At 48.1% G+C, this 27,601-nt stretch overlaps 1 protein-coding gene and 1 pseudogene across 3 annotated transcripts in view; one reads left to right on the top strand and one right to left on the bottom strand.

The window, feature by feature from the left end:
• Positions 1–27,601, top strand: part of LOC309666436 (olfactory receptor 2F1-like) — a 617,177-nt pseudogene that overhangs the window by 167,122 nt on the left and 422,454 nt on the right. The gene's annotated exons all lie outside the window — the stretch shown is intronic.
• Positions 591–26,863, bottom strand: ARHGEF5 (Rho guanine nucleotide exchange factor 5). Of its 2 annotated transcripts, none has more exons than XM_082473840.1 (15): positions 26,657–26,863; positions 16,494–19,605; positions 15,841–15,892; positions 15,358–15,422; positions 14,894–15,147; positions 9,814–9,974; positions 9,138–9,290; positions 8,705–8,834; positions 8,385–8,459; positions 7,864–7,953; positions 6,565–6,722; positions 5,387–5,548; positions 3,889–3,959; positions 2,255–2,359; positions 591–1,538 (listed from the first exon to the last, which is right to left on the bottom strand). In XM_082473840.1, exons 1-15 carry the CDS (start codon positions 26,696–26,698, stop codon positions 1,381–1,383), a joined length of 4,788 nt encoding a protein of 1,595 aa, XP_082329966.1. In that variant the 5' UTR covers positions 26,699–26,863; the 3' UTR covers positions 591–1,380. The 2 variants fall into 2 exon arrangements, with proteins under 2 accessions (XP_082329966.1, XP_082329967.1); XM_082473841.1 differs by lacking the exon at positions 26,657–26,863 and adding an exon at positions 26,246–26,398.

The raw sequence follows: 27,601 nt of genomic DNA, 5'->3' as shown, positions 1-27,601 counted from the left end.
GTCATATCATCATTAATTGGGTATAGGACAAAGTTTACCATATGATTCTTACCTTTGTACAAAGCTGCAATGCAAGGCTACTTTCGAGGCCCCCTAAAGATAAACCAGAGTGGTGGAATGTCCAGGGAAGAAGCACAATGAGCCCACTTAAAAGATGATGTTACCACCGCTGTACGAGGGCTCAACGTGAGAAAAAAAGGTAAAGGGTGATGTTCTTCAACTGAGAAAGGCAACCTGAGGGGAGACAGAGAATCATATATCATAGAGTTGGATGGGAGTCCGGAGGCTACTTGGTTCGATCTTGCATTTTACATTTAAGGAAACGGAGACGTGGACAAGCTGCATCGTGGCCACGCGGTGACAGGAGTTTAGGTCTCGTGACTTGGATTCTCAGACTCTTCCCTAGAATCTAGGATTCTAGGATTCTACCCCATGCTGCTTCTCACAAAGAGGATGAAACAGTGGTAATGATACCTTCACAATAACTCAAGTCAAAATATAAACTCATGAATGGTCAGAGTAGGATTTCCAAATCTACCTAAACTAGCTTAGACCTTAACTTGTGGGTGCAGTAAAAAAGAAGCTTTGAATGGGGTTTTCATCACCCATCAACTCACTTTAATTCCTTACACAACCTCTGAGGCCATAACAAGCAGAAAAACTGCCCAAACTCTCAGGAGTCAAAGAAAGAGTCGACCACTACCATAACCCAGGCACCGTCGTGGTCCTTCATGACACCTAAATCAAATAGCCTGGAATCCTCATAGGATTCCACGTTCTGAACCTTGTCCAGGGGTCTGGGGAGAAAATACTCGGAGAAGTGCCAAGTTTATTAGAGTGAGAGAGTATCACCCTCACATAGCCACCGATGGATCCCAGAGACGCAGGCACTGACCTCGCCCTGATGATTATGGGATATCTCTAGGGTTGGAAGATACCTTAAAAGGTCACCAGGTTAACCCTCCCAACTGATGTGTTCATCCCCCTTAAACAGCTCCCTCCAACGGGCTGAGGTCAGATTCTCTTTAACACACGGCCATGATGGAAACTCTGGTCACTGGAATTGGTACTCTGGAAGCAGAGAACGTTTAAGTACCGCAGGGTAGTAGAAGTAAAGTTCCTTGGCTTAGGCCCGATTGGTCCCTTTTCCTAGGAGAAAAGGTTCCCAGAGTCCAGTGCAAAGTCCCTGAAAATGCCCCCACCAAGCACAAAGCACAAAAAAAGGAGGCCTGGGACTAGCGACTGGCAGCTCGGTGTTATCCTTGGGTTTCGGAAGGTCTAGTTCCTGGTGCGCAGAAGGCCTCTGTTGCCAGATTCCGGGGCCAGGCCTGTCCAGGAACATCTTGTCTTTAAGCTCAGGGGATTCCTCCCAGAAAACAGCTAGGTCTCCTGTTCCACCAGCTGTAGTCTGGCAGTCTTGACTCGGTGGGCTTCCTTCAGGTTCCGTGCACGGACCTCTGGGTTGGAGATGAACTCCACTTGCTGTACAGGGAACCAGCCTTGCTCCCCATCGGAGAGTCTCACGCCCTCCAGCCAGCCTGTGGGCACAAGGTGGGTGGGAAGAAGAATTACCTGGAAAAGACCCACAACAATTTCCCCCAGACCTCCTTCCCAGAAATTCTTCCGAACTGTAAGGCTGAAAGGACTGGAGAGGCCACAGCATGGGAAATCCAGCCGCCCCGTGCACTCACCCTGGCTGCTGTAGGTCTGGCACAGTCTACATCCGCCTGCTCCTGAACCTTCTCCACTCTTACCACTTGCACTGTATTCTCCCCAAATATATGTTGAAGTTCTAAGCCCAAGTAACTCAGAATGTGGTCTTATTTGGGAATAAGGTTGTTGCAGATGTAATTGGTAAAGTTAAGATGAGGTCATACTTGAGTAATGTGTGCCATTAGTCCAATATAATTGGTATCTTTATAAAAAGAGGGAAATTTGGACACATACACACACACACACAGAAGGAAGAGATAGAGCTTGGAGTGATGCTGCCACAAGCCAAGGAAGCTGGGGCCACCAGAAGCTGGAAGAAGCAAGGAAGGACCTTCCCCTAGGGTCTTCAGAGGGAGCATGGCCCTGCCAGCACTTTGACTTTGGACGTCTAGTCTCCAGAACTATGAGAGAATACATTTCTATTGTTTTAAGCCACCCAACTTGTGCTACTTTGTTAGAGCAGCCCTAGGAAATGAAGACATCCACCCATAGTGTCCCACCTTCAATGCCCAGCCTGCTCCTCATGGATTCTCCCTCTTACCATCACTGCTTTGCTGAGTCACCATCACCACGTCTGCCTTCTCTAGTGCCAACTCGTCATTCTCGCGGGGTTTGTAGGCTCGAAGGCACTGTACTTGTGGGGACTCTTTGGAAGAGAAGAGTGTGAGAGAGGTTAGGAAAGGCAGGCGACTAGAGTATGAGAAAGGACTTGCAGGGGGAGCTTGGGAGGACTTGGGAGAGAGAAAGTTTGGACTGTTGAAAGTTACACACAAGAAAGACAATTGGAAAAGTCTTCATCTTCTACCAGGGAACAAAATGGTTGATATGGAAATAGAAATGCCAGACTTGAAATGAATCAAAAATTATATTTCCCCAGCGAAGATGGAGAAATAGGTTGTGACCACCTTTTAGTGACTCATTATTACAAATAATTGATATTCTGTTAAAGACCCATCTTCCTACTGAAACCTTCCCTGATTCTTTAGTCCTCAATGGATTCTAAAATCCTTTAAAACTGACTGTTTATGGCAAACCATTTATCTTTTACCTAATTGTTTCATGTTTGTGTTCTGCCTCTCCAACTAATTTGCAAATTCTGAGTCTGTGACTCATTCTTCATTCTCTTCATGGTACAAGATGTGGGACTAGAAGAGACTTATCCAGTGGGGTTCCAGGTATGATCTAAGCAAGGCACTGAACACCCTTCCTCATCTATAAATGACTGAGTTGATCAAGGAAATTCTGGATTTTTTGTATTTCTACATCTTCGTGAACAAAGCTCCAAATAAGATGCCCCGGAGTATGCCTGACCCACAGCCTTCTATCGTACATGGGTTTATGGCTCTTTCTACTCTACCACACTGCACTGGCTCTCTTAGAAAATAAACAGAACACTGCATTGTTATCTGTACTTGTATTTCCAAAGCTCATCCATATCTGCCATTCACAAGATCACAGTGAAGGAGGAAGAATTATCTTGCCTTCCTTACCTACTGGGGAACTGAAGCCCAGCAGATGGATTGCACACTGAGCTCTCCTACTTCCTTTTACAAAGTCCCCTGTATTTGTTTGTTCTTTTGAGTCACTAAAGGCTCAGTGTTCCTTTGAATTCAGTTCCTCTCGGATATGAATTAGAGAATCCTTGCTGGAGGACAGCTGTGGGGCTTACATGAGACCGAGAAGTCCATTCTTAGCATGAATGCAGACACTTCCTAATGTGTGCCTGTGGTTTCCCGTGAGTACCCGGAAGCCTGGGGTAAAGGCAGTGTCTCAGGTCATCCTGTACAGGAGGGGTTGTGGTCAGGACAAATCTACTGTGTTGCTATCCTCCCCAACCCCTACTCCAGATGGACTCTCTCCCCCTATTTCCCCAAGACCTTCAAGTCAGTAAAACCTAAATATCTATCTAATCTACAGATATTTTAAAAGAGCAAACTATTGCCCAAGGCAAGGAATGTATGGTGCTGGGGAGGAGGCACTGCCCTGGTGATGAGCAACTTTAAGCAGATGCATCTCAGGTGTTTAAGTTCCAGTGACCAGCCCTCCACTCTGAAATTCTGGATAAAAGTAATAAATAGAAGCCTCCCTCAGTTACTACCCAACGTCCTAAACTCCTGCATCTAAAGGAGACTTCTGACCCCACCATTTTGCTCTCCCTCTTAGACCTTCACTCACCATAACACTCCAGAAGGTCCAACTCCTCTCTTGGCATGGCCAAGGCTGAGATCCAGCGAAGCTTTTCACTTCTAGAAAACAAAGCAGGGTCACTGCTTCAACTTCAGCTCTGGGGGGTATAGGACAGGGGCCAGTGATAGGGAAGGGAAGGGACCGTGGGAAAGACTTGTCTAGTTCAAAAAGTTGTCTAGTACAATGATATCCAGGACAAAAGTCAATGGGACTCCACTTGGATGGAAATTTGACAGGATCATGAACTATATGTTCATGTGTCTTGTCATCCTTTATCTTTCCCCCTCTCTTTCCAAGCTTATCTTCTTAATGGCATCTCGTATCTTTCAAGTAGGGGCATAAAGTCAACTGTCAATTATGCACATGTAGATTTTCCATTTTGGGAAGTGTACTAAGCAAAATGTTCATCTCAGTTGAGATTCCCGCTATCACTTTGCATACTTTTTGACACTCTTCTGCCTACCTTCCTTCAATCAAGTATCTCAGAGACGAAAATTATTCTGTAATCATGATTAGATCAGGGAGATATATCTACTATTGTTTTGGTCATGCAATATAATCCAAGCCTAATTTTGTAATTATCTGAAGGTTTTTGTATTATCTTAGCCTCTGCTTCCAAACATCCTGGAGTAATTGAGAGCTGACACTATTACTGCTCCAGGAAGATGCTGCCCAAAGTGCTAGACAAAGAACATGAGTCTGTATCTGATTACTTGACTTAGGTGACGTTTTGCACCTGTACCAGCCCCTCTGTTCCATAAATGAGGGCAGGTATTATTGATCCTACCCTGAAGTGTCTTCTAAGGGACAGAAATGCAAAGTGTCTACAACATGAGGATGTTCAGACCATGAAGTATCTTGTCAAACTTTTTAAAGAAGAGATTTCTTTTATCTTTTATAACAGCAATAATAGCTACAATTGTTCATTAAGGTAGGTACTGTGTACCAGATTTTATAGGTATTATTTTTAATACTCTTCACAGTGTTTATATGTGTGAATGTATTTTATTATTAATAATATTAAAAAGATGAGCAAATCAAAATTCTCAATACTATGGATTTCTGCTCAGCAGAGCACTAGGTTGGAAGGTGGGAGCAAAGAAAGCTGAAGGCACCCCAGTGCTTATCTTTTTCATGTCTTATTCACATATATGCCCCACCAGCCTTGGGCACTGAGGAATTTCTGGCTTATACACATTCAGTTGCGGAGTCAGTAATCCAATTACAGACTTTGTCCTTCTTAGCATAATAGACGCTAAGCCTTGGTAGTGACAGTGACTTTACACCCTCTCCCACCCAGTCTCCTGTACGTCATTTATTAGCTCGAGGAGTTTGGGTTCAGGATGCTCTATAGATGCTCCCCAGTCCGGAATGGACTAAGCAGTACTGTGGCCGTTTTCTGGACACATTTTCTGCCTTGGTCCCACTTCCTTGCCAGGCTGTCCTCCCTCCCTTCCCCCAGCTCCCCTGCCCAGCCTCATCTCACTGAGTCTCGGTGCGGAAGAGGAACTCGGCCTGGGAGCCCTGCGCGTTGTCCCGCAGGAAGAGTCGGAAGAGGTTTTTGTGAGGTCCATGCAGCTTCATTTCACACTTTTCCCCTCGGACAGAGGAGAAGGGAGCGTGGTCAAATACCAGGAAGCGGCTACCCCTGCAAAACACAAGGCTTTTCAGCCTGACTCTAGGGTTATCATGCTTCCTCCACCCTCTTATCTTGCCAATTCAAAATCCCTGGCCTTGGGCTTCCCTGGTGGCGCAGTGGTTGAGAATCTGCCTGCCAATGCAGGGGACACGGGTTCGAGCCCTGGTCTGGGAAGATCCCACATGCCGCAGAGCAACTAGGCCCGTGAGCCACAACTACCGAGCCTGCGCGTCTGGAGCCTGTGCTCCGCAACAAGAGAGGCCGCGATAGTGAGAGGCCCGCGCACCGCGATGAAGAGTGGCCCCCGCTTGCCACAACTAGAGAAAGCCCTCGCACAGAAACGAAGACCCAACACAGCCATAAATAATAAAAATAAAAATAAATAAATTTAAAAAAAAAACATGTAGCTACTGTGAGAATTAGTGGAATGATACAGTAAGGTGTTAAGTGGTACTAAAAATATCATTTAAAAAAAGAAAAAAAATCCCTGGCCTTAGCATCTGCAGCCTGCAAATTCTCATAAAAACCATAAGATGGTGTCACCTTGCTCCTAGGAGAGATTTGTCAATGGCTTGGCAAAGCACATATCCAGTGCAACGGATGCTTTACCACTTTACAGAGTTGAAGAAACAGAGCCAATATAAAGTTTCTAAGGCCCTCAGGACCAAAGAGTTAGGATCTGGAAGTGGCTAAGTATCGATGCTAGGCTAGTAGGCTGAGCCCAGCCCAAAGAAAGCACCAATAGACTGATGTGAAAATGTGATAAGCTAATTTGCTGCATTTTGCTGTGTGTCTATAACATGGTCCAGGTCCTGCCAGGTGATCTCGGGACATAATTCGGTGGGATCCCCTTTTTTGCTGTGGACCATTTTCCTCCTCTCTGGGTCATGACCTGGACTCCATGGGGTGAGCCACTGAGAAGGGCTCCTCTATAGGAACATGACCCTTCCCTGTCCCTTTAGTCCTTCCCTCCCGCCTCCTCCTATTTTCCCCTTGTGCTCTGGCCTCCCATTCCAGTCACTGACTCTCGGGGCCGAGACAGCAGCAGACAGTCATTGAAGAGGTGCAGGTGGACCGGGCGTGCGTTCAGCTTCCTCCGCAGCCCTGGGGAGATGCTGAACTCCAGGGCCGTCAGCTCCCCACTCTTCACCAGCCAGCGTGACTGTGAAATGAGCGGGAATATCTACAGAGCAGGGAAGAGAAAGAAGACGGTGTCACAGACAGGACAAGCATGAGGCTTTCTCCCAGGCCTGCCCTCCTCACCATGCCTCTTCCTCATAAGTCCCACCCCTGACAATCATCTCTTTCACATCTTCCTTCTTGCTCATAACCCATCCACTTAAACCCTGTTTCTCTCGGAACCGTCTAACTACCATTGTCTACTGCTGTGTGGCTCCCATGTCCCCAGCTCAGGCAAATGGAAGGTGCCTATGGTCCATCCCAGGAGAGTGACTACATGAGAAAGCTCAGCCCTAGAAGCTGGACCTGAAGAAGAGATGGGAGAACCCAACTGGGGCATGTGAACAAACAAAGCAGAGAACAGTATGATATGTCTCTTAGAAGTTAAAAGTTTAGGGTGGTTCTGACATCTGTTCTTTCTTCAATTATAACTAGAGACAGGAGAGGAGCAGTCGGAATCAGATGTGGGGATGAGAATAAAGAGAACTAGGTGGGGTCTGCCTAGAGCTGGAGTTTGGGTAGTGATAATCGTATTGAACAATGATTAATATGTAGATAAGGGATTTTCCCTCTCTTCTTGGGAGGTAAGGATGGTATCTGTTCTGAGCTGAAATTTGAATGTGGACTGTCTATTTTATATTTGGATGAGAGATTTTGGCTCTATATTTGGATTCAATTTTATATTGCTTTGGTGAGACTAGACGGAGACGTAATAAAATATTGAATAATTCAAGTACCAAAAATATATCTTTATAAAGGCTTACATTGATAAGTTCTCTCTCATCTGCCCAGTTCCCAAAGGCACTCTCTCCCCCTCAGGTAACCACTGTCCTTTATTTCTTATGTATCTTTCCAGAGTTTCTTTCTATATACACAAGCAAATGCATATACAGATTTTTACCCTACTTTTTCACCAAAGGTAAGATACTATATAATACACATAGTGCTGCATTTCCCCTTTTTCACTTAACAATATATCATGGAGATTGAAGTAGGCATTTGGGTACCCCAGAAACAGGGCAGAACAGAAGGTGTGCAGAGGTGAGGTTAGAGACTGGGATACCGTGAGCAAGATGCTTCTGTGATAGAAGGTGACCTGTGGGATCTGCTTCCCGGCAGGGTGGGGACCCAAGGGACTAACTTACTCTGCACTCAAACTCGATCTTCTGGCTCAGGTAGATCAGCTCCTCTGTCCGTCGCATCCGCTGGACGTTATTATTGCAGTCTCGGATCAGCTGCGTGTTCAGCACGGTGAAGAGAGAGGAAGAGATCCCTGTTAGAGGCTTTGGCTTTGTGTCCCCTGCAAGAAATCTGGAAACTGGTTGTGATAGCTTTAGTCTTTCCACCAGCCTGGAAATGAGCCAATACAGCAAGACGCTGAAGCTCTAGGACTATGGTATACTTTGTAGAGACCTGACAGAACATTGCTGGGCTTCGTGAAAGTAAGATTTAATCTGGGGATTGTGGTAGGAGAGCATAGTCCCTTGGCATGGAGTGTCCTTGAGGCTGTGGGGTGTGAATGCTTGGAGGTTTGGTGGGTGCAGTGAGGTAGCTGAGCAATCCCATTATCAGGGGCCTGTACTTTCTGGAGTCATGGGCCGGGGCAGGGGAAGAGTTCTCTGTGAAGGACAATCGCGGGGTCCGAGTATGGGTGGTAGCTGCCTACCTCCTCCAGGGCGTGGTGTGCCTTTGTGGCCTCTGCTTCCTCTGAGGAGCCAGGCTGTGTTCTCTTCAGAATGTTCTACAGAACAAACCATAGGCGGGAGCCAGATGGAAAGAAAGGATGGGCAAACAGGAAGAGGTGATTGAGGGTGGGTGAATGGAGAAGTTCAGGAACAAAATTTTAGCAGCAAACATTTCTGAGAAAGAAGAGTGGGGGTGGTGATACGGGAGGCGGCTCACACTGTCCACAGGGGGTGGGAGAGTGGCAGGAGAACGGACAGTCCTTTGGATTCAGGCGGTGGGCTGAGGTGGGAGCTGCATTACCTGTAGCAGCAGCTTGAGACGGGTGATGCGCTGGAAGGGCAGAATGAGAAAGGACTTGAGGGAAAGGCGTTGGCAGATGGGGTCACTCTCCAGCTTCTCCAGGACCTCTCGGAAACTGCTATTGCTATTCCTGTGTGGGCAGGGAGCCTTGGGTGAGGAGGGGTGGGTGAGTATTGGGGGACACAGTGAAGGCGTGGGGAGTGGGGGCTCCGTGGAACGCCTGTAGGTTGGGAAAGAATGGTGGGGTCCAACGTACAGGAGCCCCAGATGTGATGGCTGAGGGCGTCTGATCTGCAAGCGGGGTGGGGCTTGAGATCACAGAGCAGGCACAAGAACATGTGCTCTCCGGGTAGCCCTCTGGGCTGGGTATTGGGGGTCTGGTGCAAGGTCATCGCAGGGCCCACGTGGGGACGGGATGGGGATCAGGTCTCACAGCAGGCTTTGGAAGGTGCGTTCCTGGTAGGTCTGGTTGGTGACATAAGGCAGGTAGACCCGGCGGAAGTTGGCGGCATGGCTCAGGACCACATCACACACTTGGAAGGTGAAGATGTTGCCCTCAAAGTTCTCTTCCAGGTCTGAAAGGAACCTGTACAGGATTAAAACAAGTCTCATCAGACTTGTGGGTCTCAAGCGAGGAGTCGGCTGACCCCTGCTATAGCTTGAGCTTGTTACTTCTTCCCTCCATTAGTCAATAACTTCTACTGACTGTCCTTAGCTCTGTGCCGCTTGCCATGCACTAGAGTTCTCTCCAAGGCTGCCGCTCATTTGCCCCTGATCTAACTCTCTGGTCCTAATATCCCATTTCTTGTTCTTTTCATCCTGTTCTGGTTTTCTGATCATCGGATGTTTCCCACCTCATCTCCAACGCTCTGCATGCCCACAGCACATCCAAAACCTCAACCCAGGAAGCATTTCTCATTCGTTTATCCATTACTGTTCCCAACCACCCACTCACATTCTCCTCTCTTTGCTCTCTCTATCCCTGTAGCCACTGGGAATCATGGAGGGAGCAATGAGAGGGTTCTGAAAAAGGAAAAAGCCAATGAGAGGTTTACAGACTAAACAGAGTGAGGCTGAGTGAGTGGTATTTGGGAGAAGGGGAAACTCACATGGTGCTGACGTCACGCACATCCTGTAAACGAGAGAAGAGCCATTGATGATCCTGGTTGGAAAGGGTGGCCCGGAGCTGCTCTGAATGTTGGAAATGATCCACGGCTATATGTAGACTGCGCAGGTAGGAGGCCTCTGACACAATCAGCTCAAATTTGGCCTAGGAGATTAGGGAGGAGGAAGACTAATTAAAAACATTTATTGAATCCCTGACGTATGTTAGCCACTGTGTAATATTTCAGGGGTAGAGCGGTTAACAAGACGGATCCTTTTAGAGCTCACAGTCGACACCAGAATCCAACCTGATATCAGGGAGGAGAGAGAAAGAACCTTTGAAGCTGAGGGAAAAACATGTGCAAACCCTCAAAGGTGGAAGAGAAAAAGATGCTTTCAAGAAACTCAAATAAACTGAGTATCCTTGGAACCAAGTGTACCAAAGTAGTGGCCGGAGATGAAGCTGGAGAGGCAGAGAGGAGGTCTGGAGGATTATGTAAAGAAGGTAAAATAGCTTAGATTTAAGACAGTGGGGAAATGAAAAGAGGCTTTATGTATGGGACTAACTTGATCTAATTTGTTTTCTATCATATAAAGATATTTCTGAGCACAGTATGAAGAAAAGATTAGAGGGGGCAAGAGAGCCATGTTAGGGAACCGTCATAGTAATTCCAGAGGAGAGATGAAAGTCTAAATAGCCATGGGGATGGGGAGAGGTAAGCCAATTTCATAATTATATAGGAGAGAGATTTGGAAGGGCTTGTTTATTTGCTAGAAATAGGGGCTGAAAGAACAGAAAGAGTCACAGCTAATGCCTCTGTTTTTGAGTTTGGTAACTGGGTGAATGACAGAGTTCCTTACTGAACTAGAGAACTCTGGAAGAGGAACAGATTTAGGGGATGAAGGTAATCTGAGGTTTGAGGAGCAATGAAAGGAAGCAGGATGTTTGAGAAGGAGATGGTGCAGTTGTGGTTTAATGGAAACAGCCCAGTTATTGGGAAGTTCCAGCAGGAGACACAATGACTCACAGCCCTATTCTCTAGCTGGCCTGGTCATGCTCTTCATCCAAGTATGCAGCTTCAAGACAGATGCACGGACAGGAAAGAGAAAGAACACACACACACAGTGGTGATGACTTGGATAACTAATGACATGGCTGGAGGCCGCTCACACACGACAACACTGAACCAGGACACTGAAGGTTCATTTGCGTCCTGGCTCTAACATTCGCTGAGTATATCACTTTGGGTGGCTCATGTAACCTCTCTGAACCTCAGTTTTCCTATCTGTATAGATATAGTGACCCTCTCCTCAAAAAGATGTTGTGACAGTCAAAAGAAATGGAGTCAGTGAAAGCACTTTTTCCCAGAAGTGCTAATTCAGGAAAGGAACATATGTGTTCCTATAAGTATAAAGGCTTTTCTTCTCAGAAACGTGAGACCAGGCCTGGCCTAGGAGCCCTGGTGGACTTCCTTGAATTCTGGAGTTGGTGAAAGAGAGCTAGGGTTCATATCATCTGCCCACTGTTTGGGCCATAAATATGGGCAGACCAGTGATTTTCTAAATATCTTCCATATGCTTTAAAAGTTGAGGTCAGCACAAGGCCCCCAAGTGTGAGCTTCAAAAAACCTAAAAATGTATACCTGTTTGGCTTGGTAAAAGCACTGTTTATCCATAAGTCCTTACGGCCAAATTTTACTCCTTCCCACTTCTGAAAGAGGGAGGATATGGCACTAATGTGTATCAAACTATACACCAGATACCATGCTAAAAGCTAAATATGTGTTGTTTCATTTAAACCACACAGCAACCCTGAAAAGTAGTCATTATTATCCTTGATTTTTAGATGAGTAAACTGAGATTTAGTGAAGTTATATACCTTGCTTAAGGTTACACAGCTAGTAAATGGTGATCCAGGATTTAAACCCAGGTCAGCCTGATTTGAAATTAAAGTAGTAAATGTTTTGTATACAGTGTTAGGAAATGTTTAATCTCATTATTTTACAAGTAGCTGTCCAGTTTTCCCAGACTTATGAAGAGACTCTCTTTTCTCCATTGTATATGCTTTCCTCCTTTGTCATAGATTAATGGACCATAAGTTTGTGGGTTTATTTCTGGGCTCTCTACTCTGTTACATTGATCTATGTGTCTGTTTTTGTGCCAATACCATACCATTTTGATTAGTGTACCTTCATAGTATAGTCTGAAATCAGGGAGCATGATACCTCCAGCTTTGTTTTTTTTTTCTCAAGATTCCTTTGCAATTTGGGGTCTTTTGTGGTTCTGTATAAATGTTAGGGTTATTTGTTCTAGTTCTATGAAAAATATAATGGGTATTTTGATAGGGATTGCATTAAATATCAACTCAAAATGACTTAAAGGCCTAAATGTAAGACCAGAAACCATAAAACTCCTAGAAAACATAGGCAGAACACTCTTTGACATAAATTGTAGCAGTATTTTTTTTGGTCTGTCTCCGAAGGCAAAATAAACAAAGGCAAAATTTTTTTAAATGGGACTTAATTAAACTTAAAAGCTTTTGCATAGCAAAGGAAACCATCGACAAACAAAAAGACAATCTATTGCAAATGATATGACCGATACGGTTTAATACCTAAAGTATATAAACAGCTCATAAAACTCAGTATCAAAAAAGCAAACAACCTGACTAAAAAATGGACAGAAGAAGTGAATAGACATTTTTCCAAAGAAGATATACAGATAGCAAACAGGCACATGAAAAAATGCTCAACATTGCTAATCATCAGAGATATGGAAATCAAAACTATAATAAGATATCACCTCACACCTGGCAAAAAGCTATCATCAAAAGGTCTACAAATAACAAATACTGGCAAGGATGTGGAGAAAGAAAAGGGAACCCTAGTACACCATTGGTGGGATTATAAATTAGTGTAGCCACTATGGAAAACAGTATGGCAGTTCCTCAAAAAACTAAAAATAGAACTACCATATGATTCAGGAATTCCACCCCTGGGTATATATCAAAGAAAATGAAAACACTAATTCAAAAAGACTCATGCACCCCAACGTTCATACCAGCATTATTTAGAAGAGCCAAGAGACTGAAGCATTATTTACAAGAGCCAAGATAATGAAGCAACCTAAGTGTCCATCAACAGAGGAATGGATAAAGAAGATGTGGTATATATATATATATATATATATATATACATATATATATATATATATATATATATATATATATACGTATATATATATATATATATATATATATATACGTATATATATATATACACACATACATATACACACTGGAATATTACTTGGCCACAAAAATAATGAAATTATGCCATTTTCAACAACATGGATGGACCTAGAGAGTATTATGCTTAGTGAAATAAGTCAGAAAGAGAAAGACAAATATTCTATGTTATCACTTGTATGTGGAATCTAAAAATAAAACAAACAAATGTATATAACAAAACAGAAACAGACTCGCAGATATAAGAACAAACTAGGGTCACCAGTGGGGACAGAGAAGAGCGGAGGGGCAAGATAGGGGTATGGGATTAAGAGGTACAAACTACTACGTATAAGATAAATAAGCAACCAGGATATACTGTACAGTACAAGGAAATATAGCCATTATTTTATAATAACTTTAAATAAAAAATATAAAAATATTGAACCACTATGTTGCACATCTGAAACTAATATAATATTGTAAATCAACTATACTTCAGTAAAAAAAAAATAAAGTGGTAGACATTTTTTGATTGATTACTATGTACTAGGAACTTCTTTAAAATATTTTTTTAATTGAAGTGTAGTTGATTTACAGTGTTTCAAGTGTACAGCAGTGATTCAGTTGTACATATATATATATATACATGCACATACAGGTATATACACATATATACACATACACACACATATATATATTCTTTTACAGATTCTTTTCCATTATAGGTTATTACAAGATATTGAATATAGTTCCCTGTACTATACAGTAGGCCCTTGTTGTTTATCTATTTTATATATAGTAGTGTGCATCTGTTAATCACAAGCTCTTAATTTATCCTCTCTCCCACCCCGGGTAACCATAAATTTGTTTTCTATGTCTGTGAGTCTATTTGTATACATATACCACATCTTCTTTAGCCATTCATCTGTTGATGGACAGTTAGGTTGCTTCCATGTCTTGGCTATTATAAATAGTACTGCTATGAAGAGGAACTTACCTTTTTTTGATTCTCCCAGTAGCTCTTTGCAACCCAGTTTTACAAATGAGGAAACAGAAACTTAGAAAGATCAAGTAATTTGGCCAAAGTTAAATAGCTAGTAAATATTAACGTGGGCTTCACATCCAGGTCATTTAAGCCAGAACCTAAATACTTAAACATTGTTCCATAATGCCTTTCCATTGTGCCATATTGTCTTCCCAGGAAGAAAGGTTTTAACCCATATTTTAGATTGATTATTAAGATACGCTCTCCATGTAAAACACATTAATGGTAGTGACTTAACATCAGACCAACAGCCTTTCCTATAGCCTTGTTATTGGAAGTAAGGACCAAGCAGAGACTGATGGTCATTCAAAAGCCTCTAGAAGACCAAAATCACAGGACAGTTGCAAGGTCCACTCTTTAAGGGGCCCAACAAAAAGCCCCTGCATGCTCCTTGGTTGAAGAGGAAAACTTTAGTGTAGACTGAAACCCTGGTTGAAGAAGGAAATTTTAGTCTAGCCTGAAGCTAGACTAACTAGAATAACTAGATTAACTCCACACGCCTCCCAACAAACTCAGGGGCATCATGGTCACTTTGTATGAGCTCAAACCAGTAACAGGGAGGAGTTAATGGGCAATGGCATGAGGAGGTAGAGAGGAGGGAGAGTGGGGACATTCAGAAAGCAGTTCAATGGGGATGACCCACTGTCATGGTGTGCACGTGTGCGCGGTGAATACGTGTGTGGGGGGAGTACGTGGTAGCGACAGCCCGCTCGTGGTGGTGGTGGGGAGTAGGAGATAAGGACGAGAGCAGTGAGACTTTGCTTTCCCTCCTGTAGCCTCTTCCCCTGGCCCACCCTGCCCTGCTAGGTACCTCCTGGAGTTTTTGGTCGTCGTGGGTCATGGAGAGCAGCACGGTGCTATTGCGCACCACGGGGATCTCCTGCCAGAGGGAGCCACTGGAGGCCATGGAGAGGCGTTGCAGGTAGGACTCCGAGGAGACCAAGGCCTTTCGGGGCTGCCGGGGGGAGGCGGGCTCTGGTGCCTCTGTCAGGCTGTCCAGCCGCTGCTGGCTCTGGATCTCCTTGTTCAGAAACACATCGCTGTACTCCTGGTAAAGCAGCTGAGCTACAGGGGTGAAGAAGCATGGGAGAGGGAGAGAATTAGGGAGCCGCGGAGTTGAGGCACAGAAACAGAAGCCACCAAGCTGCTTCTGGCTCTCCTGGCATCTCGCTCTCCCTACAGATATCCCCGCCCCACTGCTGATAGCCAGGAACCCCTCTCCAGTCTTGGGCAGAACACTCGTGTGGGTCCACGGTTCTGTTTCAAGGTACTCACAGGAATTGATGAGCTTGGAGCAACGTCTTGAAAAGCCTCCCATCACCTCCTTTGGCTTTTTCTCCCTGTGGAGTCAAGAAGGGCTCTGTGGTGCTTGCTGGCCTTCAGACACGGAGAAGCCCCAGGTGACTACAGATAAGACAGTCTCTAACCATTGAATGTCAGGGCCAAATCCCCTGGAGAGGCAAGTTGTAGCCTGACCCACTTTTGGGTAGTTTGAAGCTTTTTTGGATGTCAAGCTTTTTTTACGGGGGTGGGGTTTAGTTCATGGGGTCAAATGGCCTATAGGGATGGGAGATTTGGACTCACTTGATAGAAGCAGATAGATAAAAAATCTCCCTACCCTGGAAACCTGGTGTCTGTCTCTTCCCCTCCTTAACCCTGGAAAAGACAGGGTCCCAGAACCTTTGTCAACTAATGAAAATCTCAGTATCCTAAGAAAAAAGAGTAAAACCGTATCCATTAGGAGAGAGGGTGACTCACCGAAAAACAATGGCGTCTGAAAGGCTAGGGGATTTTTCCACGGCTGGACCTCCTGTGTCGGAAAATGGAAATGGGTAGAGTAACTGAGACTTCAGAAGGGGCATTCAGAGAGAGCCAAAGAACATAAGATCTAGAGTGGGAGATGCAGGCATCGGTGTGGGGCGTGGGGGGTGGCAGGTGGGTAGCAGGGCTCAACTGGGAATCTGTGAGAGAGGAAAGTGCCAAAGTCGAAAGCATTTGAGGACAATGGTACCAGGTCTGTCCCCGTCCCTCGTGTCAGAATATGAACTGGACAAGTAGAAGATGCCTTCTCTTCTACTGGAAGGACATCAAGCAGGTGTTTGTAACTGGAAAGTAGTGGCGGAGTGAGGGGGGGTAGGTCCGGAACAATCTTGGGAAAAAGAGATACACAATAAAAGCACACCACGGTTGGGTGATGGATGGAGATAGAGGGGAAGGAGAAGAAGGGGCATCACCATGAACTCAGAGGGGGTCTCCAGGACTTTCCTCTGCCCGGGGGTTGTGTATGCAGGTGAGCGAAGCCAGCGGAGAGATCAGCGGGGGGCTGGGGGACAGAAGATGGACGAGGAGGGCAGAGCTGGGGAGCGCTCGGTCCGACACGGATGTCACCGCGGTCCTGGCTCCTCACTCACCTGAAGGGCCCTCGGGCAGGATGGAGGGTCTGCGCAGGCCCTGCCGATGCCAGTGCTTGTGCTTACTCGACCCCTCACTAGGGACCACTGCCTGTCCCCTGCTGCCCTCCGCTGGTCTCCCTGGGTCCCGTCTGTGAGGCCAGCTGGACGCCTTCTCCAGATGGGGATGGCCGGGTTTTTCTGGCTGCCTTGCTCGGCCTAGATCCGACCTCCTCAGGCCACTGGCTCCTTTCTGGGGGGCTGCTCTTCTCAAAGATCTTCTGGCAGAGACCTCAGGCTCTTCTGAGGTGGGTCCCTGGACCTCCAGAGTCCAGGGGGTGGTCAGGAAAGAGGGATTTACAAGAGCTGTCATGTTACTGAAAGCCATGCCAGGGGGCACTTCACTCTTACTCCTACTGGCGGGAACCAAAGAGTCTGTCGATCTGCCCGTGGCCGGAGGCCAGGAGACACGTCCCACCGAATGGGGAGTGGAGATGGTCCACTCTTGACAAACTGGCCTGGTCCTGGCCTCACCCCCTGAATTCCCGAGTCCCGCCTGAGTGCAACTGCTCCTCTCCCTGGACTTTGGGGGTAACGGTGGTGGTTCAGTAGGAGGAGTCACGATAGGGACCGGGGGGAGAGGCTTGTAGATCCTTGAGCTCCTCGAAGAAGAAACAGGAGAAGGTTGTGGCTGAGGCAAACCGGGAGTTGGGGGCAATGGCTTGTTGTATCGTTGCCTGGGAGAGAAAGAGGTCTGAGTATGGTAGGGGGTGTCCGGAGTGGAAGGCAGGGGTCGCTGCTGCCTTGCCACAAGGGGGTCAGGAACTCGGGGCAGTGGGCCTTTGAGGTGGCCGTGTAGCCCTAAACCTAGGGCCAGCGGCGGAGGATGGCTATACCGTCTCAGCGTGGGGACCACGGCAGAGCGATGGCTGTCTCCCTCCGCCGTAGAGTGGACGCGCCTCTTCTCTGGGGGAGGAGGGGGTGGAGGCTCACGGATTCGCATATCTACGGAGACAGTGGGTGGGGAAGAGCCACGGGCAGGAGATCCTGGGGCGAACGCTGAGGGATGTGTGGAGGCCCACGGCTGACTGCTTTGGGGGCTGCCAGGCCTTGCTGGATTTGAGGCAAATTCCTGAGAGTCCTGCCCTGGAGTGGGTAGTGAACTTGAGGATTCTGGAATGATGGCGCAGTCCCTTCCGCTTTTCCTGCCCCTTCTTGGGATCACAGAGCCATAGATGGCAGGTTTGGGGGGTCTCTGGGGCAACTCTGAGTGGGAGAAGGAGAGTGATGTTCCCTCCAGGTCCGGAGTCGGCTCTGTGCCGTGAGAGCCCGGCAAGGAGTTGCCCCTCAGGTGCTGGGCCGCCCCAGTGCGGATGCCTGGAGGAGCGTGAGGGCTGGCCTGGCCTGCTGAGGGGAAGCCGTGACGCGCAGCTGCAGCGCTCTCAGAAGCCCCACAGGGAGGTGGGCTGTCGGCTGGTCGAGAGGCTCTGGAGGCTTCTGGAGAACATGCAGCAACCGAGGGCTCCCTCCTGGGGAAGGCGACTTGGGGGCCGGCGGATGAGGCAGTCATGCCGGGGGAGACACCGGGGGGGCTGGGAGAGGCTGACGCTGCTGTCCTTGGAGGGGTCGCAGAGCCGCCCTCCCCTCCCCGGCTGGATGCCGTCCCCTTCCCCAGCTCAGAGCCCACTCGCTGGTTGTACTGAGCTGTTTCTTGGTCAGGCGACTCCGCGGCAGGAAAGGAATGAGGTAAAGAAATGAGCTGCTGGGACCATCCTACCAGCTCCAGGGTAGGAGCTGCAGGGGACGGTTCCTCGGCCCTAGGCTCTGCCTGAGTCCCGGGGATCCTGGCTGTGGGACAACAGGCATCTGGAAACAAGTCGTGAGGAGAAGAGACCTCAGGGGCCACCAGAGCCAGTGCGGCAGGGACATCATGCTTTCCTCCTTCCTCTGTACGCCTCTCTCCTCCCCCTCCCCCCGGGGTGTCCCCATGCCCACCGCCAGGCTCCTCCTCGCTTGACCCTACCTTCTCCTCCTGGCCCTCTACTGGCATCACTTTCCCCTGTAGACCCTGATCTTCTTGCTTCCCGGTGACTCTCACTGATTTCCCCACTAAGCTCTGATTCTCCTCGTACCGAGCCTCCACCGTACTCTCCTCTGGCCCCGTCAACTCGCCGTTCTTCCGTTCCCCTCGTTCTAGATCTCCGTGGCCCTGGGTCCTCCAGTCCCACTCACCAGAACTCAGACCTCCCAATTCCCCGCTACGGCCCTTGCTTTCTCCTTGTTCTGCAAGCATCACATCATCTTGACTCTGCTGCTCTTTTTGTCTCTGTTCTTCCTCCGTACCGTGAACCTGTTCTCCCATCTGCGCCCGCTCCCCCGAAAGCCCATCAGAACAAACATCCTCCCGCGGAGTTCCCGCCCCCTGAAGTCTCTCTTCCCCTTGCCCCTCGCCCTCCAGCTCCTCGGCCTTCTGGAGACACACGGCCCCTTCTCTCTCTGGACTTCCCTGCCTGGCAGGTCCACTTTCTGAGTCCTGTGGCTGGTTGGTCTCTGCAGGGCGCTCTTCACAGCAAGGCCCACATCTGGTCTGGGCAGAGGTGTCTGGGGAAGTTTCCTCCTCTTCTTCGGCTTGTCCGGTTTCCAGTATCAAAGAAGTGAGTTCTGGTCTAAATTCCACCTCCATGCTGCTACCCAGTTCACTGGATACTGAGGCCGTGTCTAGATATTCAGCCTGGTTGGGGCAGGCGCAGAGCTCTGCGGGAGCTGGCGGCCTTGCCTGTCTGTCTGCTGGGCGCTGGGGCCCTGCCTCCTGGTGCTCTGGAGGGTCACAGGCCTCAGCCGTCAGGTTTTCCTGGTTGGTCTCCACATCTGCGGAGGCGTCGATGGGAAAAGAGGCCACGCTCTCAGGCGCACAGTCATCCACAGCCCTTACGTGTCTCTGCTGGGCGTCCAAGGGCGTGTGTCTCCCCGCCCACTGATGGGGTGGGTCCCCGCCCTCTGCGGCTTCCGGCTCCAAGGCAGGGGCCTGCCGGCTTCTCATGGGGGCTGCCAGGGGAACACTGAACTCCACTCTGGCAGGAGCGGGAGTCGAGGCTCCATGCTGGGGCTCCTCAGCCTCCATCAGGGCTGAATCCTAAAGAGGAATAAGAGACAAACTTTCTATCCCCTCTTCTGCTTCTATGTATCAGAGGGACAGACCATAAAGTACAAGTGTGTGATGATGTCTTTGGTTCCATTTACTGTCATTCTTTGAGACAAAAAGTACTTCACAAAATAAGCAACAGCCTCTATAAAACTTGTCACTGATTTATTCATTCAATAAATATTTACCAAGCGACCCTTTCAGTAGTGAACAAGGCAAACAAAGACTGTGTCCTCATGGAGCCTTGTGTCTCTTGTGGGAGACACAGATGATAAACAATTAAATTAGAGCACAAGACCGTTGTCAAAGAGCACCAAGCATTCCCAGTGGTCATTACCCTCTAGATTGTATTATGTCATAGTGTCTCCCTGTCTACTCTCTGGGCACCAAGAGTGACTCAGTTCCATATAACTCCCAGACACTGTGAGTGACACACTCCAGATCTATGAGCCCAGAGAAGCAGTGTCTGGAGGGGGTTCGTCCACCTAAGCTGCTGAGGGGATTAAAACAGGTCTGGCCATTACGGCCAGTGTCTGAGGTACTACAGCATCGTGTAATCTCCTTTATAGAGGGTCTGGATTTCACTCATCTTATTTCCCACAGTGTCTGGCAGAGCCTTTAACTAATTAACAAAAAAAATTGTTTTTCAATTATAGAGGCAGCTGTTGTAAAGCAGAATGATAACTAGACTTAATAGATGAGAACCAGAGCAGATCCAATGGGTACCCACTTCAATGAGGTCCATCAAACTGTGTACCCTTCACTATCTTACTCTCCCCTTCTCTCCACCAACCGTGTGAACTCTTCTCATTACTGCCCACGTTATTGACCTTCCACGTCTCTTTCCCACTTTGCAAAGAATTTACACACCAGTGGAGAGGAACTGCTTCAGTTTCTTGCAATTCAGAGAGACCCACACTTCACTGTGTCCACCTTGCCCCTCTGGCAATGCAAGAGCATCCCTCCTCTCTAAGTGCCCCCTTCCTTAGCCTGCCTTTTCAGGACCCGATGCTATGGATTATCTCGTTCTTTCATACCTTCACCTTCTTTGTTGGAAGCATCCCACCAGAATTTAAGCATGTTCATGTCTTTCTCGTCTTTCCAGTGTGTAAATGGAATTCTTCACATCTGCTGTCTTCATATCCTCACATCTCACCTACCCCTAGCTGAGCTTCAATAGCACCACTCTGCCCATCTCTCCTACAACCTTAACTTGTTAACCCCAAACAAGACTCTATGGACGCTTATTTTGGTGGTTCTTGCCAGCATTTGACACTACACTGGACACAAATTTGACATTAGAAATACTCTTTCTTGTTATTTGTGAGACTACATTTTCCTGCTGTAACCCCTTAAGTGTTCCCCAATCCTCTAACTCGGTTACCGTGCTCCTCTTTGTAGCACTTATCAACCAGAGTTCACTTTACTTCTCCTTTGTAGCATTTATACAATTATAATTATATAGTTACGTGCGTATTTTGATTTATCATCTATCTCAAACAATAGGCGGTAAGCTTCACGAGATCAAGAACAATATCTGTGTTGCTCAACTGTCTACACCTAATACACAATACCTGGCCCATACTAAGCGCTCAATAAATATTTTTCCATCACAGAATAAAACTCTTATTTCCCTCCTGGCCCGCACTCCCCATATCTCATCAGTCACCAAGTCCTATGGACCCCGCCTCCTAAGTATCCCTCAAGTCTGTCCACTTCTCTCCATCTCCGCTGCTACAGCCTGGTCCACCTTGCTGCCCTTTCGTACCCAGGCCACTGCACATGGGGCACAGCTGGCCGCTGGCCTCCACACGGCTGCTTTTCCCCTATTTCCAAGGCATTCTCGCCCCAGCACCTGAGTGATCCTTAAAAGCCCCACTTCTAGTTTAAGTTCTTCAGTAGCCTCTTGCTGCCATTGGGATGAAACCCAAATATCCATTGTGGGTTACATGCCCTCCACAACCTGGCCTCTGCCTTCCTCTCCAGCGGACTCATCCCCTGTCAACACCTGTTGGTTTTCAGTCCCCTCGGCTCACCTCCCTCTCTCACCTGTAGGCCTTCACATGTGCTGCTTCTCTACTTGGAATCCTACTCTCCCAGAGAACCCTTTACTTCTCCTCACACTCATTGCACTTGTAGTTACAAATTTAGTGTCTATTTTCTAGGTTAAACCATGAACTTCACGAGAACACAGACACTGCCGTATTTAACTGCTCAATCCCCTCTGCCTGGGGCTTACCTGTCCCTCAACAAAGATTCACTGCATGGATAAATGAAGAAAGGAAGAACACAGAGTTAAAAGAGTGCTGTCCAACTTTTACTTCTACTTTTTTTTGCATCTTGATAATTTTCACACAGTTGTAGAAATCATGGAATTTATTTGAACATTCATTTTCTTATCTTTAGAAAGGGGATAATACACTCGCTTTCCAAGGACTTCTAATAAAGATTAAACATGACAATGTAAAAAATAAAAAAGTGCATTATTAACACTGATGGTAATAGAAATGTTAGGGATTGTAAGTATTGTTGGAGACAGAGAAAGAGAGAAAGTGTAGGAGAGAAATATAGGATTTCTGAGCTGGAAGGACTTTTAGAGACACATAGAAAACTTCGCCTAATTTACAGATGAGGAAACTGAACTCAGGTAACCTACACACTTGCTCAAGCTTCCTAAGCAAATGCACAGGTGAACTCAAACCAGGGCCTCCTGACTTCAGTCTACCATAAGCAACCAGAAGTCCAGCTGTAAGAAAGCTGGCCAGTCACTAGTCCAGAGAAGACCCTGGGGGCTTACAGAACTCACAGCTGCACCTGGACTCACACCTTTCCTGTCTGGTCTAGGCTTTAAGCCCCAAATGCCTGCTGTCCTGGAATAGTGCACGTGCATACACACTTGCATAAACATACATACATACACACGCACACTAAACCACCCTTGCAGGGACTTCCCTGCTGGTGCAGTAGTTGGGAGTCCGCCTGCCAATACAGGGGACACGGGTTTGAGCCCTGGTCCAGGAGGATCCCACATGCCACGGAGCAACTAAGCCCGTGTGCCGCAACTGCTGAGCCTGTGCTCTGCAGCCCACGAGCCACAACTACTGAGCTCATGTGCCACAACTACTGAAGCCCACATGCCGCAACTACTGAAGCCTACACGCCTAGAGCCCATGCTCCACAACAAAAGTAGCCCCTGCAATGAGAAGCCTGCGCACCGCAGCGAAGAGTGGCCCCTGCTCACCGCAACTGGAGAAAGCCTGTGCGCAGCAGCAAAGACCCAACGCGGCCAAAATAAATAAAAATAAATAAATAAAATAAAAATAAACCACTCTTGCAGCTTCTACGCAGGAGAGCCTGACATCACCACATGGGTCCTTCCCTAGCCACCCTGCAGCTGTAGTATGTGACAAGCTCCTGGTCACCTCATAGACACAGATACCCATCTCTATGGGGTAAAGGGCCGTGTCTAACACAAGCGTAATGTGTAGAAGGGCTTTTACGTCCTTTTCCAGTTAATTGACACAGTGTGTGATTTGGCCCCTACATCCAGCCCTAAGTACAAAACACTATAATCACTACAGATGATACTGTGACGTGACGTGACCCTGTTTTCCCAACCACATGTTAAATAATATACTTGCTCACCGTAAACACTTTCTGAAACTTGGCTCCCACCTGCCTAAGGAGACCTTGTGATTAAACCTGTAGCCTCCCCTCACTGGCATGTGTACTGTCCCGGCCCTATACTCATAGACACTCTCATGTCCTTAAAACGAGCAGCCTCTAAACACACAAGCGTATTTCTGCTATATTCAGGTTACATCTACAGACAGCATGTGCTGCGCGAACATCTTCAGTTCCACTCTAGTGACACAATGTGTGTCTGTCTCCTGCAACCCCACTGACACAATTTCTAACATTATCTTTACCCCTTTGGAAATACTGGTGGTCACCGGCTTAGCCCCCATGTCCCTGTACTTGGTTCTGTCCTATAATCCTATGACAATTGGGCATTACAAGTCTAGAACGTGACAAAGCTAAAAGAAATCTGTAAAACATGGTTTTGCTCACATAAGGGCATCAGGAGAGAGATTTGTTTTGCACTTCCCACTTTGTAAGAATCACCTCCTCATCGCCTTCTGCACTGGGGGTGAATAATCATTTTTATCTGAGCACAGGCCAAGACAGAGCATGGCACCATGGCGATCTGGCCTCCCTCCAGACCAGGGTCATTTTTGCATCTGCTGCCCCTGTTCACATGCGACTTCTTTCAAGACAAAGCTCCAAGTCACCCCATTGACACAGCGTGTGATAGAATTCAATAGTCCCCTTAGAGTCCCCAATACCTTAGCTCTTGTCCATTTCAAGTCACCAGACATCAATTTGTATTTCAAAGATATCCCTCCTCCTTATCTCCCACCCCCTTTACACTGCTTCTTCTTCAATCCAGTGTCAAGTGCCATGTGTACTTTTGAGGACCATGCTTCCTCGATTGTCTAGCAGTGTCAGTTTCAAATATGCTGACTTACACGACAAATCACTGAGATACTCCTGAGGTTACAATACTTCTGCAGTTACACTGTATCGCCTATATGCTATTTTCGGAAAATACCCACCAAATCAAAAGAGATGTTCTCATTTTGATTTCAAAAATAAGATCACCACGTAGATGGATGCCGCTATTCACTGTTTCACATTATTGCCCTCAGTGCTACAAAGACATCAAAATAAGAGCAGCTTTCTGGACCACTAACTGCTAAGACCTGTGTTCTACCCATTTTAGGAAAGCCCCATCATCCAAGTGAAAACTGTAATAAACACCTCTATCTACCCCTAATGTCTGAAAATATCACATCATCCACTGCCTTGTAGCCCTGATGGGCTCACGCAGACCATCATTAGTGGCAATGCTGAAATATACCCCACAAGCCCACCTGTGGCCCTGGTGCCATCCACACAGATGTGAGTGTGAGTGACCCGTTTGTGTCCTTAACATAGACCCTGACGGTCACCTTCTTCTGGTCCACCTTGTAGACACTACACATGACCAGCTCCTGTTCACTCCACAGACATGGTGAGTGACTCACCCCTGTCTACACCAGATTCTGTAAATCATCTGTTTGGGTTTACACCACTTGAGTGACACTTGAGTAACACTGATCCTGTTCTTGTCATACCACATAGTGACTGACCACACCAGGCACCATGAATGACATGTTCCTGTCTATCCCACAGACACTGTGCTTAATGCAGCCACAGGCAACCCCAGAGAGACCGCGCTGTGGACAGCCATACGCTCTAGGGACCCCTAATCTATAAAGACTCTTGACTATATTTAGAATCACTGTATCCTTTTGATAAGAGGGATTCCTTCCCCCACAGCCTGACTTCTCTCTCTTCCCCACCAAGACAATGACAGACCTTCCTCCTGCCGGACAGTCTCACTCAGAATTGACACCCCACATCCTTTCCTCTCCACAGCCCCCCAAGAATCCCCTCAATGGACATGGCTCCAGTTTCAGGCCCACAGATTGGTTAACAAATGACCCCCATTTTGCCAGGGCCCAGGTGTAGATAAACCAGGAAGTCTGAACAAGGGGCCACATCAGGAGCTGTTTAGCCAGGAGCTGAGATTTCTGGGGTAGCCAAGGATGCAAGACCCAGGACTGCAGTGGGGGAGCAAATGGGGGAAGAAGCTAGAAAAGAAAGTCACTCTCCCTCCCTTGTCTGTCGGACACACCTTTCCCCCTCAATCTGACAAGAGTCCCAGCCAGAGCTCACTCCTCACGCCTAGGGAGACAGGAGGGCAAATCTGTCTCGGGAATCCCGGATCCAGGAAGGAGAGCAGGGGCTGAGACGTGAGACTCCAGTGGCACCCAGCGGGATGGGCTCCCCTAGGACAGTCTTGCTGGAGGGAGGTTATGAACGGTGCTCTAGACCTCAGCAGGGTGTTCCAGCACCCCAACTCTGAAGAGCTCTCTTCCCACTTCCCCAAGTTCTGAATGCGATGTTGTGATCAACGTGGAGCTTTGGAAGCACTCCCGGTACGTGGGGAAACCGGGTGGAGGGCAGGGCAGGAGCCGTTGTTGTTTACAGGTTAAAGCACCTCGGCTAACAGGGAAGAGCTATGTACTTAGACATACACAGTATGCGAACCCATAGGAAGATAAGGGAAGGAAGGCCCAGGCCTGGTTAAGAAAAAAGGAGACAACAGAACATCTCCAGGGAGGGAGTACGTCCACAAAGGGAATCTCAGTGATTCCTTATTATAGGGGTTAGCTTTCCCCAGGGCCTAGCCTTTGAAGAAAGAGCCCTGATTACCGGCCCGCGGAACACCTAGGGGCAGGGTGCCCATTTGCAAGGCGGGGACCAGGCCGGAAGCAAATTTTTCCAGGCAAGAACCTTTCGTCCAGCTTCCCTCCTCTTCCAGACCAAGGTACTCGGTCCTACACCCCGGGCTCTGCCTATCTGCCCAGCCCCCCCTCTCCGGAGCCTGCGTCCCGGGACCCAGCCGCGGCAGGTCCCAAGGTGAAGGCCTAGATTCCGGCCCTTCCCGCCACTCCCTGACCTCCGCCGGGGCTCGACAGCCGCCCGCCGGGAGACGGGAGCCGCGGGGGAGGAGGGCACCCACCTGGGAAGTGTCACATGCTGTCCTGGCCCAAGAGTCCCCTCGGGTCCCCGGCGCCGGCCGGCAGTCCCCAGCGCAGGCCCCGGCCGCCCAGCCGCCCCGCCCGGCCGGGAGGGAGGGATCTGCTTCTCTTCGGAAGTTTCAGGTGAGGAAACCAGGGACACACCTTCCTGGAGGAGGGCCGGGGCCCGTCCGCGCCGCAGCCTCATTGGTGTGAAGGGAGCGCCCGCGTCAGAGCTGGGAAGTGCCGGCCCGGCCGGGAGGGGAGCGCGGGGCCGGCGGGACCGCGGCCGGCGGGGGCCACCCGAGGGCGTGGGGCTAGCAGAGCGGAGAGCGGGGCCTCTCCTGGGCCCGGCTAGGTCTCTCAGACCTGCCTGGGAGTTTCTTCTCCCCAGTATTTCCTCAGGTCTTTACCTGAGCCGGACCCATGCTGATCTTTTTTCTGTTGATGTTCATCTCTCGGCCAGTCTGTGTCTCTGAACTTCTGAGTTTCTGTGTCCGTCTGTATTTGCATGTGTATCATCAGGCCTCCATGTTAATTTCGCTTCCTGGATGGCTACCTGTCTCTCCCTTTATGAGGAAGGGTGTATCCTGCTCCTTCTCCACCTTTCTCCCTGCCCCGGCCCCTCCCTCTTCTCCTTCCTCTCCCTCTGACTCCCTAAGAGGGCGTCTCTTAGGGCCTGGGAACGTGCATCTCTAAAGCAGCGTGTCCAGGTCTTTCCTCCATGCATTATCTGAGCTCATGTCTCCCAAGGTGTGTGTTCCTCCGGCATTCTTCCCAGGACTTGCGTGTGTTTGTATGTAAGTATCTAAGCCTATGTCTCAGGCCTGTGTGTTTTCTCACGCCTGTATATTTTTTTTTTTTTCTGATATTTTCAGGGAAACCTTGTGTTCTCTTGGTCTCTGAGTCCAATGCTGAGTGGGTCAATCTTTATGCCTCTCTGTAGACTTCAAAGAATGCCAAAATATTCTACGCTGCAGACACACACACACACACACACACACACACACAAACAGAGTAAGAATCCCTCACGTAGGGGACAGAGATTTTTGGTATGTTCATTTCAGTTAGATCAGCCCCCAGCCTCACTCGTTACTCCAGTCAAGTAGACTCTTAATGGGCTTTCTGGCTGTTTTGCTCTTAGGACTGCCATGATCTATAAGCCCAAACAGCTATTCGGTTAGACGATTTCCAGATTACTGTGCCCATTGGCTGCTGCACTGATCCCAGCTGAGTAGGCTGGAACAGTACTTGGAAGGGGGCTTTAGGATAGAATGTCATGAAGGCAGAATGGTTTCTTTTCCAATAGGGTCCTGAAGCAACTCTATATTCAAAGAATGCACTACTTGGGCTATAGT

The sequence above is a fragment of the Balaenoptera physalus genome, assembly GCF_965194825.1.
Source record: "Balaenoptera physalus genome assembly, chromosome: 8".
NCBI classification, from domain to species: Eukaryota; Metazoa; Chordata; class Mammalia; order Artiodactyla; family Balaenopteridae; genus Balaenoptera; species Balaenoptera physalus.
Note: the sequence above shows the minus strand (reverse complement) of the source record. Positions and strands in the feature narration are given on the sequence as shown.

Coding starts and splice junctions, on each gene's coding strand:
- ARHGEF5 (XM_082473840.1), bottom strand. CDS start 26,698: ATGAACATCAACAGAAAAAAGATCAGCATGGGTCCGGCTCAG. Junction 15,148..15,357: donor CTCCAAGCTCATCAATTCCT/GTGAGTACCTTG, acceptor TCACCCCTGTAG/CTCAGCTGCTTTACCAGGAG. Junction 3,960..5,386: donor CTCTTCCGCACCGAGACTCA/GTGAGATGAGGC, acceptor TTTGTTTTCTAG/AAGTGAAAAGCTTCGCTGGA.